The following is an 11,821-nucleotide window of genomic DNA, read 5'->3' on the forward strand; positions in this document are numbered from 1 at the left end:
ATGTGCTATTGGCTATAGTGCGACAGGGGCAGGACGTGCTGACCAACAATGGGATTCAATTGGAGAATTCTGTCAGGAGAACGGCTTGTGGGATGGTACGAGACCTCTGCCAAGGTGAGAACACAGACACCACACACACACACACACACACACACACACACACACACCACACACACAACACACACACGACACGCGGCGGACGGACGCAGTTTCATGTGAAATGTCTTACCAAACCTCCACACACTCACCTCCATACATATTATTAACACAACGTACACACACTCACAGGTAGATTGGGTGGTGTCCAGATGTTCAATCCATTTCTGTACCATACCGGCGGTATACGGTATTACCGGAAGTGCCAGACAGTGGAGCTATTATTATTATTAAAAATACAAGAATTTACGCAAAAAATATTTAGGAAACATGGATCTTGATTCAGGAGGGGATTAAATGATTCTGCTGTAACCAAGAAGCTTGATGTTGACATCTAGCCACTTAGCTACCAAGTTAGCAACACGATGCATAGCTGGAGCCCGGAGCTGGAGATCATTTAGCACGCAACCTCACACATTTTTTTTACATTTTTAAATGTTTGAAAATAGTATTGAAATACCGCGTATACGGTATAAACGGTGTACAGCCCAGCTTGCACACATGCTATGGAGTCATGGCACCTTGTACAGCTCTGGAATTCTCACAAATGAACTGAAAGTGAGCACAATCAGTTGGATCAACACACCACTCTCCTGTCCCAGAAACACCGTGTGCCAGTGGAGCTCTACATTCCGAGAGTCAGAAGAAGGTGAAAGGTCGTTACCTGCGGGGTTACCAGATTTATGAGCTGCATTTTATTTCTGAAAAGTTGTCCCTTTTCTGACTGCCTTTGTTCACTCCAGAAGTTAGTTCTACATATTCACTGTTGATGGGAGAGGGAGAAATGAGGAGACACCTCTTTGGAATGGATGCACTGGAAATGGACCACATGAAGCATTCAGCCTCTTCAACGTGACAATACAAGTCAGTGATAGATGTAGTGGAGTAGATGAGGTGTGTGGTGTAGAGGAGAGAGTGATGTAAGAGGATGTAGAGTGGGAGAAGAGAGTGGGAATGGTTAAGAGAGATGGGATATGTAGTAAAGGAAGGTGATGTAACAAGGGCTGTAAAGAGTGATGTAGAGAGTGATGTAGAGGAGTGATATAGATAAGTGAGTAGAAAGTGATGTAAAGAGTGATTATGTGAGAGGGTGCTGTAGAGGATGAGAGTGTTAAGATGATGTAGAGAGTGAGTATGGAGTGTTGTAGAGGAGTGATGTAAAGATGTGATATAGAGTGATGTGAGTGTGTGCTGTAAGGAGAGATTAGAGAGGATGTAGAGAGTGATGTAGAGGTGGTGAGATGGTGTTAGAGAGTGATGTAGAGTGGTGTAGAGTGGTGTAGAGAGTGGTGTAGAGTGATGTAGAGTGTGCTGTAAAGAGTGAATGAGAGGATTAGATGAGGATGTAGAGTGTGTAGAGGATGGTGTAAGAGTGATATAGAGTGAATGTAGAGTGTGCTGTAAAGAGTGATGTAAGAGGAGTGTAGAGAGATGTAAAGAGTGATAGTAGAAGTGATGTAAAAGAGTGTGTGTCAGAGTGTATGTAGAAAGTGATGTAGAGTGTTGTGAGTGTGTAGTGGTGTAGAGAGTGTGTAAAGAGTGATGTAGAGTGCTGTAAAGAGTGAGTGGTAAGGAGAGTGTAGAGAGTGATGTAGAGAGTGAATGTAAGTGGTGTAGAGAGTGGTGTGTAGAGTGGTGTAGAGTGATGTAGAGAGTGTGTAGAGAGTTGTGTAGAGAGTATGTAAGGCTGAGTGTAGAGAGTGTGTAGAGATAGTAGAGAGTGTGTGTAGAGTGCTGTAGAGGTGTAAGAGAGTGGTGTAGAGAGTGGTGTAGAGAGTGTGAGAGTGATGTAGAAGGTGCTGTAGAGAGTGCTGTAGAGAGTGCTGTAGAGAGTGGTAGAGAGCTGTAGAGAGGTTTAGAGTGCTGTAGAGAGTGTTATAGATGTGCTAGAGTGTTATAGAGTGCTGCTGGTGTATGGAGTGCGTAGAGACGCTATAGACAGTGGTGTAGTGGTGGTGTATGGAGTGCTATAGAGAGTGGTGTATGGAGTGTATATGAGCAGTGGGTAGGATGGCATAGGGTGGTGTATGGAGTGGTGTATGGAGTGCTATAGAGAGTGGTGTATGGATGCATAGATGAGTGTGTGTAATGGCGTTGTGTTGGAGTGCTATAGACAGTGGTGTAGGAGTGCTATAGAGAGTGATGTAGGGAGTGGTGTTGCTGAGTTGCTATATGAGAGTGGTGTATGGAGTGCTATAGACAGTGGTGGTAGGGAGTTTGTGTGTATGGAGTGCTATAGAGGTGCAATGAGTGGGATGAGTTATAGGACAGTGGTGTATGGAGTGCTATAGACGTGGCTATATGAGTGGTGTATGGAGTGCTATATGAAGTGTTATGAGTGGTGTATGGAGGTTTATGAGAGTGGTCTGATGGATAGTGTAAGAGTGATATAGAGTGATGTAGAGTGTGCTGTAAAGCGTGATGTAGAGAGACTAGATGATGTAGAGGATGTAGAGAGTGATTAAAGAGTGATATTGAGGATGTGAGTGTGCTGTAAAGAGTGATGTAGAGAGTGATATGAGAGTGAGTTAGAGTGGTGTAGAGTGTGTAGAGAGTGATGTAGAGTGTCTGTAAAGAGTGGATGTAAGAGATGGTAGAGAGTGAGAGAGTGTGTAGAGTGATGTAGAGAGTGGTGTAGAGTGTAGAGAGTGTGTAGAGAGTGCTGTAGAGATGTGTAGAGATGCTGTAGAGAGGTGATGTAGAGAGTGCTGTAGAGAGTGTTTAGTGCTGTAGAGAGTGTTATAGAGTGCTGTGGTGTATGGAGTGCTGTAGAGAGCGCTATAGACAGTGGTGTATGGAGTGGTGTATGGAGTGCTATAGAGAGTGGTGTATGGAGTTGTGTATGGAGTGCTATAGACAGTGGTGTATGGAGTGCTATAGAGATGGTGTATGGAGTGGTGTATGGAGTGCTATAGAGAGTGGTGTATGGAGTGCTATATGAGAGTGGTGTATGGACTGTGTATGTCTATAGACAGTGTGTATGGAGTGCTATAGAGAGTGGTGTATGGTGTTGGGTGTATGGAGTGCTATAGAAGTGGTGTATGGAGTGCTATAGACAGTGCTATAGGAGTGGTGTATGGAGTGCTATAGACAGTGGTGGTATGGAGTTTGTGTATGGAGTGCTATAGAGAGTGGTGATGGAGTGGTGTATGGAGTGTTATAGACAGTGGTGTATGAGTGTATACAGTAGTGCATATAGATGGTGTATGGAGTGCTATAGACAGTGGTGTATGAGTGGTGTATGGAGTGTATATGAGCTATGACAGTGGTGTATGGAGTGCTATAGAGAGTGGTGATGGAGTGGTGTATGGAGTGCTTAGAGAGTGGTGATGGAGTGCTATAGACAGTCTATAGAGAGTGGTGATGGAGTGCTATAGCCAGTGGTGTATGGAGTTTGTGTAGGAGTGCTTAGGAGAGTGTGTTGAGTGGTGTGGAGTGTTATAGACAGTGGTGTATAGGAGTGCTATAGCAGTGCATTAGAGTGGGTGAGAGTGCTATAGACAGTGGTGTATGAGGGTGTATGGATGTTATAGAGAGTGGTGTAGAGAGATCGGGTGATATGGTGTCATAGAGAGTGTGTAGAGAGTGGTGATAGAGGAGGTGTATGGAGTGCATGGACAGGGTGTAGAGTGGGATGGAGTGTATAGACAGTGGTGTAGAGAGTGGTGTGTGGAGTGCTGTAGAGAGTGGTGTATGGAGTGTTATAGACAGTGGTGTAGAGAGTGGTGTATGGAGTGTTATAGACAGTGGTGTATGGAGTGTTATAGACAGTGTGTAGGGGCTAATAGACGTGGTGTATGGAGTGGGTATGAGTGTTATAGACAGTTGTGGTATGGAGTGTTTAGACAGTGTGTAGAGAGTGGTGTATGGAGGCTATAGAAGTGGTATGGAGTGCTATAGACTGTGGTGTATGAGGCTATAGACAGTGGTGTGGAGTGTTATAGTCATGGGTATGGAGTGGTGTATGGAGTGTTATAGACAGTGGTGTAGAGAGTGGTGTATGAGTTGCTATGGACAGTGGTGTATGAGTGGTGTAGGAGTGTTATAGAGAGTGGTGAGAGAGTGTGTATGGAGTGCTATAGAGAGTGGTGTAGAGAGTGTGTGTGTGGAGTGCTGTAGAGAGTGGTGTATGGAGTGGTGTATAGAAGTGTGTAGACAGGTGTGTATGGAGTTTTTGGACTGTGATGAGTGGTGTATGGAGTGTTATAGACAGTGGTGTAGAGAGTGGTGTATGAGGGCTATAGACAGTGGGTGTTGGAGTGCTATAGACTGTGCTGTATGGAGTGCTATAGACAGTGGTATGGAGTGTTATAGACAGTGGTGTATGGAGTGGTGGATGGAGTGTTAAGACAGTGGTGTATGGAGTGTTCATAGACAGTGGTGTAGAGAGTGGGTGTAAGGAGTGCTAGGACAGTGGTGTGAGAGTGGTGTATGGAGTGCTATAGAGAGTGGTGTAGAGAGTGTGTATGGAGTGCTATGGGAACAGTGTGTAGAGAGGTGGTGTATGGAGTGCTGTAGAAATGAGGAGACACCTCTTTGGAATGGATGCACTGGAAATGGAACCACATGAAGCATTCAGCCTCTTCACTCAAATACAAGTCAGTGATAGAGAGTGATGTAGAGAGTGCTGTAGAGAGTGCTGTAGAGAGTGATGTAGAGAGTGATGTAGAGAGTGATGTAGAAAGTGATGTAGAGAGTGATGTAAAGGGTGCTGTAAAGAGTGATGTAGAGAGTGATGTAGAGAGTGATATAGAAAGTGATGTAACGAGTGATGTGAAGGGTGCTGTAAAGAGTGATGTAGAGAGTGATATAGAGTGATGTAGAGAGTGATATAGAGTGCTGTAGAGAGTGATGTAAAGAGTGATATAGAGTGATGTAGAGTGTGCTGTAGAGAGATGTAGAGAGTGATGTAGAGAGTGATGTAGAGAGTGATGTAGAGAGTGATGTAGAGTGGTGTAGAGAGTGATGTAGAGTGGTGTAGAGTGGTGTAGAGAGTGGTGTAGAGTGATATAGAGTGTGCTGTAAAGAGTGATGTAGAGAGATGTAGAGAGTGATGTAGAGTGGTGTAGAGAGTGGTGTAAAGAGTGATATAGAGTGATGTAGAGTGTGCTGTAAAGAGTGATGTAGAGAGCGATGTAGAGAGTGATGTAAAGAGTGATATAGAGTGATGTAGAGTGTGCTGTAAAGAGTGATGTAGAAAGTGATGTAGAGAGTGATGTAGAGTGGTGTAGAGTGGTGTAGAGAGTGATGTAAAGAGTGATGTAGAGTGTGCTGTAAAGAGTGATGTAGAGAGATGTAGAGAGTGATGTAGAGAGTGATGTAGAGTGGTGTAGAGAGTGGTGTAGAGAGTGGTGTAGAGTGATGTAGAGAGTGATGTAGAGAGTGCTGTAGAGAGTTATGTAAAGAGTGCTGTAAAGAGTGCTGTAGAGAGTGCTGTAGAGAGTGATGTAGAGAGTGATGTAGAGTGGTGTAGAGTGATGTAGAGAGTGCTGTAAAGAGTGGTGTAGAGAGTGGTGTAGAGAGTGGTGTAGAGTGATGTAGAGAGTGCTGTAGAGAGTGCCGTGACTGCTACTCTGACTCTTACTCTACTCACTCTACCGTCTACTCTACTCTGACGACCTTACTATAACTAACCTATTCCCTCATACCTCTACTACTATCTGTACTCTACTCTACCTCCCTTCTGTAACTGTACTCTACTGCCATCTACCTTCATACTCAGTACTCCCACGCGCTACCTCTCCGTACTCTACTCTTATTTCTTACCTCTTACTGCTACTTTGTACTCTACCTGTACTCTACTGCACTCTACGCTACTCCTACTCTACCGTTACTCTAAACTACTACTTACTTACTCTACTTCTTATCATTCTACCTCCTACTCTACTCTACCGTTGTACTCTACTCTAACTCGTACTTTAGTGTACCTCTATCTCTTTACGTCTATTGTAGCGCTACTCTATTCTACTTCTAACTCTACTCTATGTTTACTCTACCGTTACTCTACTGTACCTACGTATACTATATTCTACTGCTTTACTCTTATTGTACTCTACTCACTGTACGTGTCTACTGTACTCTACCGTACTCTACCTGTACTCACCTACCGTACTCCTACCCCTTATTGTACTCTCCACTCTGTCTCATACCTTACTCTACTCTACTCTACTCATTGTACTCCACCTATTCTTATTTCTACTCTACTCTACTCTACTGTACCCTACTATACTAGATTCTACTCTACTCTATTGTACTCTTACTCTTACTGTACTTCTGCTAGCCATCCTACTTTCTACTCTACTCTACTCTACTCTACTCTACTCTACCTGTACTCTACTCTACCGTTTACTCTACTCTATTGTTACCTCCACTCTATTCTACTCTACTCTACTCTACTCTACGTCTATTGTGACTCCACTCGTATTCTACTCTACTGTACTCTACCCGTACTTCGACTCTACTCTACTGTACTCGTAATTTATTCTACTCTACGTCTTACTCTATTCTACTCTACTCTACCTCTATTCGACTCTACTCTAACCCCCCATGTTGATGAACAACAACAGGTGTATTGCTGTAGGGCTTAAACTCCTGTAACACCTAACCAGTCTGGTCTTATCTTCAGAGTAAGTCCATAGTGTCATTAAGCCTCCTTATCTTCTGACAGGAAAGACTGGGAAGCCTCAAGCATGTCAATAGACTCTGTGGTATGTGGCACTCAGGAAAGATTAGAAAGATAGTTTGTGTGTTGCTTTCGTGTGTAACGTGCATGTGGTGTGATGTTCTGGAATGCAATCATAAGATAGCAGAAGGAGCTGATATCACAGGGCAGGGATGGAGGGATGCAGGGGGAGGGAGGAGGAGGGCAGGACCAAACAGACAGACAGCAGGCAGGGGGGAGGAGGGCGAAAGACAGGAAGGCTAGCAGACAGGAAGGCAGACAGACAGACAGACCAGGACAGACAGAGCAGACAGACAGACAGAAACAGACAGACAGACAGACAGACAGACAGACAGACAGACAGACAGACAGACAGACAGGACAGCACAGAACAGACAGACAGACAGACAGGGGACAGACAACAGACCAGACAGGGAAGGCCACCCTGCTCAAACAAACCTCAGCCTCTCCCTCCATGGACCTCACAGCCTGTCAGTTCCGTACGCAGTGTAAGAAACCAGCTGGCCAGACATGCAGCTACCCAACATTATCACATTTCCTCTTAGATAAACAAGAACCACGGTCAGTCTGTCTCTCTACACTGGAACAAAAATATAAGCACAACATGTAATAGTGTGGTCCCATGTTTTCGATGAGCTGAAATAAAATATGCCAGACATTTTTCCATACGCAAAAAAATAGTATTTCCTCTTACATTTTTTGCACAAATTTGTTAACATCCCTGTTAGTGAGCATTTGGCCGTTTGCCCAAGGATTAGCCATCCGCCTGACAGGTGTGGGTATATCAAGAAGTTGAATTGAAAGTTAGCACCCATGATCATTAACCACAGGTGCACCATTGTGCTTGGGACAATAAAAAGGCCACTCTAAAATCGTGCACCAAATGGCGCTTACGGTTTGAGGGATAGTGTGCCAATTTGGCAGTGCTCGCCTGCAGGATATGTCCACCAGAGCTTACCAAACGATCAAAATTGATGTTCATTTCCTCACTTACCATGATTGCCGCCCTCCATTGTGTGGCCCTGGACTGATGAGGCAAATGGTGGTCACACGCAGATACTGACTGTTTTCTGATCCACGCCCACCTTTTTTTTAAGGTATGCTGATGACCAACAGCATTGCATGGTATGATATTGACCCGAGTCATGTGACCCCATCCATTAAAATTACGGCTAATGAAATTTAATTCAATTGACCTGATTTTCCTTATATGAACTGCTAACTCAGTAAAATCTTGTGAAATTGTTGTTGCAGGTTAGTGCTTTACAATTTGCCTCCTCAGGTAAATGAACCCTTTCCACACGACTGACCTGACCTGAGACCGAGCCGATACTGTGCTGACCTGACCTTGAAGCCGCAGCCGAGCCCCGAGCCTGCTTAATGCATCCCGCTCTAGTTGCTGTTCTGTGCAGAAAAATTCCAATGTGAAAGTATATACATCTAGGCCAGCACATTTACGGGGTCAGGGGTCATATCACTGTTACCAAGCGTCTGCTGAGTAGGAGTGATCACTTTTATTAGCCGTTTACATTATTTGTTATTTTATTAACATTTATTGTATTTAATGTTTTGCCTTTCTAGATCAGTTGGTGCCGTTTTCCCACTTGTGTTGACTGACTTGGGGGACCTGATCCCCAGGACTCAGCATTCCCTGCATCTAGATGCTTCTATAAACTCAGTTGGCCCAGGATTCCCATGAAAAAGGGTATTGGGTGTAAGTGAGCAGGCATCTCTAATGAAAGTTTATTGGTATTATATCCCTCCTGACACCTTGTACTGCTCAGTCATGACAACATGTCAAAAGTTATTGGGACGGTTGCTCAGATGGAATTGCTAACTACCGGGTAACTAGCATCTAGCATACAGCTACATTCCGGCACACACACACAGACACAGACAACAGACACAGACACAGGACCACAGACACAGACACAGACACATTACACACACGATACACAGCACAGATACAGACACAGACACACCGACCACAGACACAGACAGCACACAGACACAGACACAACACAGACACGCACACAGACACAGACACAGACACAGACACACACACACACCACAGTACACACCACATACACACACAGAACTACAGACACAGACACAGAAACAGACACAGACACGACACAGACACGCACCACAGACACAAGACACAGACAAACACACTGGTCAATGACAAGGAGTGGCAAGGAGTGGAATGTTAGCTAAAAGAAAGACGGGAGTACTCAGCCCAGCAGTGGGCCTTGCTCTGTGCGGTTTAGTATCTGAGGCGAGTTAAGGCATCCCCTCAAGCTCCAGCCAGTGGGCCTTGCCGTCTGTTGGTTTATATCTGAGGCAGTTAGGCATCCCCTCAGCCCAGCAGTGGGCCCTTGCTCTGCTGGTTTATATCTGAGCAGTAAGGTTATCCCTCAAGCCCAGCAGTGGGCCTTGCTCTGTGGGTTGTATCATCGGAGGCCGAGTAAGGCACTCCACTCAGGCCCAGCAGTGGGCCTGTGCTCTGTGGTTTATATCTGAGGCAGTAAGGCAACTTTCCACTCAGCCAGCAGTGGGCCGTGCTCTGTGGTTTATATCTGAGGCGCTAAGGCATCCCCTCAGCCCAGCAGTGGGCCTTGCTCTGTTGGTTTATATCTGAAGGGCAGTAAGGCAGTCCACTGCAGCCCAGCAGTGGGCCTTGCGTCTGTGGTTTATATCTGAGGCAGGTTAAGGCATCCCCTCAGCCAGCAGTGGGCCTGCTCTGTGGTTCCTATATGCTGAGGCAGTAAGGTATCCCCTCAGCGCCAGCAGTGGGCCTTGCTCTGTTGGTTTATAATCTGAGGCAGTAAGGCATTCCACTTCAAGCCCAGCCAGTGGGGCCTTGCTCTGTGGTTTATATCTGAGGGCAGTAAAGGCATCCACTGCAGCCCCAGCAGTGGCCTTGCTCTGCTGGTTTATATTCTGAGCAGTAAGGCATCCACTCCAGCCCAGCAGTGGGCCTTGCTCTGTGGGTTATATCTGAGGCAGTCAAGGCATCCACTCAGCCCCAGCCAGTGGGCCTTGCTCTGGTGTTTATTATCTTGCACGGGCAGTAAGGGCATCCACTCAGCCCAGCAGATGGGCCTGGCTCTTGGTTTATATCTGAGGCAGTAAGCATCCACTCAGCCCAGCAGTGGGCCTTGCTCTGTGGTTTATATCTGACGCAAGTAAGGCAATCCACTCAGCCCAGCAGTGGGCCCTTGCCTGTGGTTTTATATTGAGGCAGTTAGGCATGCCACTCATGCACCTAGCAGTGAGACAATATGTTGGTTTTATCTAGGCAGTAAGGCATCCACGTCAGCCCAGCAGTGGACAATATGTGTTTTATTATCTGAGGCAGTAAAAGGCATCCACTCAGCCCAGCAGTGGCCTTGCTCTGTGGTTTATATTCTGACGGCGAGTAATGGTATTTCCCCTCAGCCCAGCAGTGAGGACAATATGGTGGTTGTATATCTTGAGGACAGTTAAGGTTTCCCCTCAGCCCAGCCAGTGAGGACAATAGGTGGTTTATATCTGACGGCAGTCAAGGTATCCCCTGCAGCCCAGCAGTGAGACAATAGTGTGCGTTTATATCTGAGCCAGTAAGGTTTCCCCTTCAGCCCAGCACTGAGACAAATGTGGTTTATATGCTGGAGGCAGTAAGGTATGCCCTCAGCCCCACGCCACTGAGACAATATGTGGTTTATATTGCAGGCAGTAAAGGTATCCTCAGCCCAGCAGTGAGACAATCATGTGGTGTTATATCTGAGGCAGCTAGGTGATCCCCTCAGCCCCAGGGGGGGGCAAAAGTGAAAGGGGGGACAAGATGTGGTTTTATAGATCTGAGGCAGTAAGGCATTGCCCTCAGGTCCCAGCCAGTGAGACAAGTATGTGGTTATATTGGACGGCCAGTAAGGTATCCCCTCAGCCCAGCAGTGAGACAATATGTGGTTTATATCTAAGCAGTAAGGTTTCCCCTTCAGCCCCCAGCACTGCAGACAGGTATGTGGTTTACTCCTTCTGAGGCAGTAAGGTATGCCCTCAGCCCAGACAGTGAGGACAATATGTGGTTTATATCTGAGGGCAGTAAGGTTAGTCCCTCAGCCCAAACAGTGCAGACAATATGTGGTTCCTATATCTGAGGCAGTAAGGTTATGCCCTCAGCCCAGCCAGTGAGACAATATGTGGTTTGATATCTGAGGGCAAGGTAAGGTATCCCCTCAGCCCAGCAGTGAGACAATATGGAAGGGGGAAAGTGACATATTGGAAGAATTGCAGCAGCCTTGTTAATAATCCCTCTGAAATTTTCTCAAGGAAAGGTCCATTGCAATCCTGACGAGAAACCAAAGCTAGGGCGTCTTGTGTCCAGCGTGTTGAAATCGGTGTACTGAATGTGTTTAATATCGGTTCAGTTTGGCCAGTGTGTGTGTGTGTGGGTGTGTGTGTTGTGTGTGTGTGTGTGTGTGTGTGCGTGTGTGGTGTGTGTGTGGTGTGTGTGTGTGTGTGTGGTGTGTGTGTGTGTGCTGTGTGTGTGTGTGTGTGCGTGGCGTGCGTGTGGTGTGGGTGCTGTGTTGTGTGTGTGTGGTGTATGATGTATGTATCGTACTGTACATGTGTGTTCGCGTCAGGAGGTCACGAGGGTCGGGAGGTTGCGGAGGCTCGTTCACTAGGAAGAGTGACTAGCAGACATCCATGCTGCTAGTCAGGACCTTAATACCTTCAAGCTGTCCCTGCAGGGCCCGCCTACCCAACCGGGCCTGATCTTCCTCTCTCTCTCACACACACACAGCAACACACACACACACACACACCACACACACACACACACACACCACCACACAGCACACACACACACAAACACACACACCACACACACACCACACACACACACACACAACACACACAAACACACACGACACACACTACACACACACCACAACACCAACACACACCACCACACACAACACCCACCACCCCACCCAC

At 46.3% G+C, this 11,821-nt stretch overlaps 1 protein-coding gene across 1 annotated transcript in view; it reads left to right on the plus strand.

Moving 5' to 3' along the window:
* Positions 1-114, plus strand: part of LOC112073732 (ras-related protein Rab-38-like) — a gene marked incomplete at its 3' end in the record, with an annotated part of 12,526 nt that extends 12,412 nt beyond the window's left edge. Inside the window, 3 exon segments of the mRNA XM_024140973.2 lie at positions 1-63; positions 66-83; positions 86-114. The exon segment at positions 1-63 is cut by the window's left edge and continues 2 nt beyond it. Coding sequence (XP_023996741.1) covers positions 1-63; positions 66-83; positions 86-114 — 110 coding nt within the window.
* Positions 115-11,821: the final 11,707 nt, after the last annotated feature.

Source organism: Salvelinus sp. IW2-2015, unplaced genomic scaffold (genome assembly GCF_002910315.2).
Source record: "Salvelinus sp. IW2-2015 unplaced genomic scaffold, ASM291031v2 Un_scaffold2346, whole genome shotgun sequence".
NCBI lineage: Eukaryota > Metazoa > Chordata > Actinopteri > Salmoniformes > Salmonidae > Salvelinus > Salvelinus sp. IW2-2015.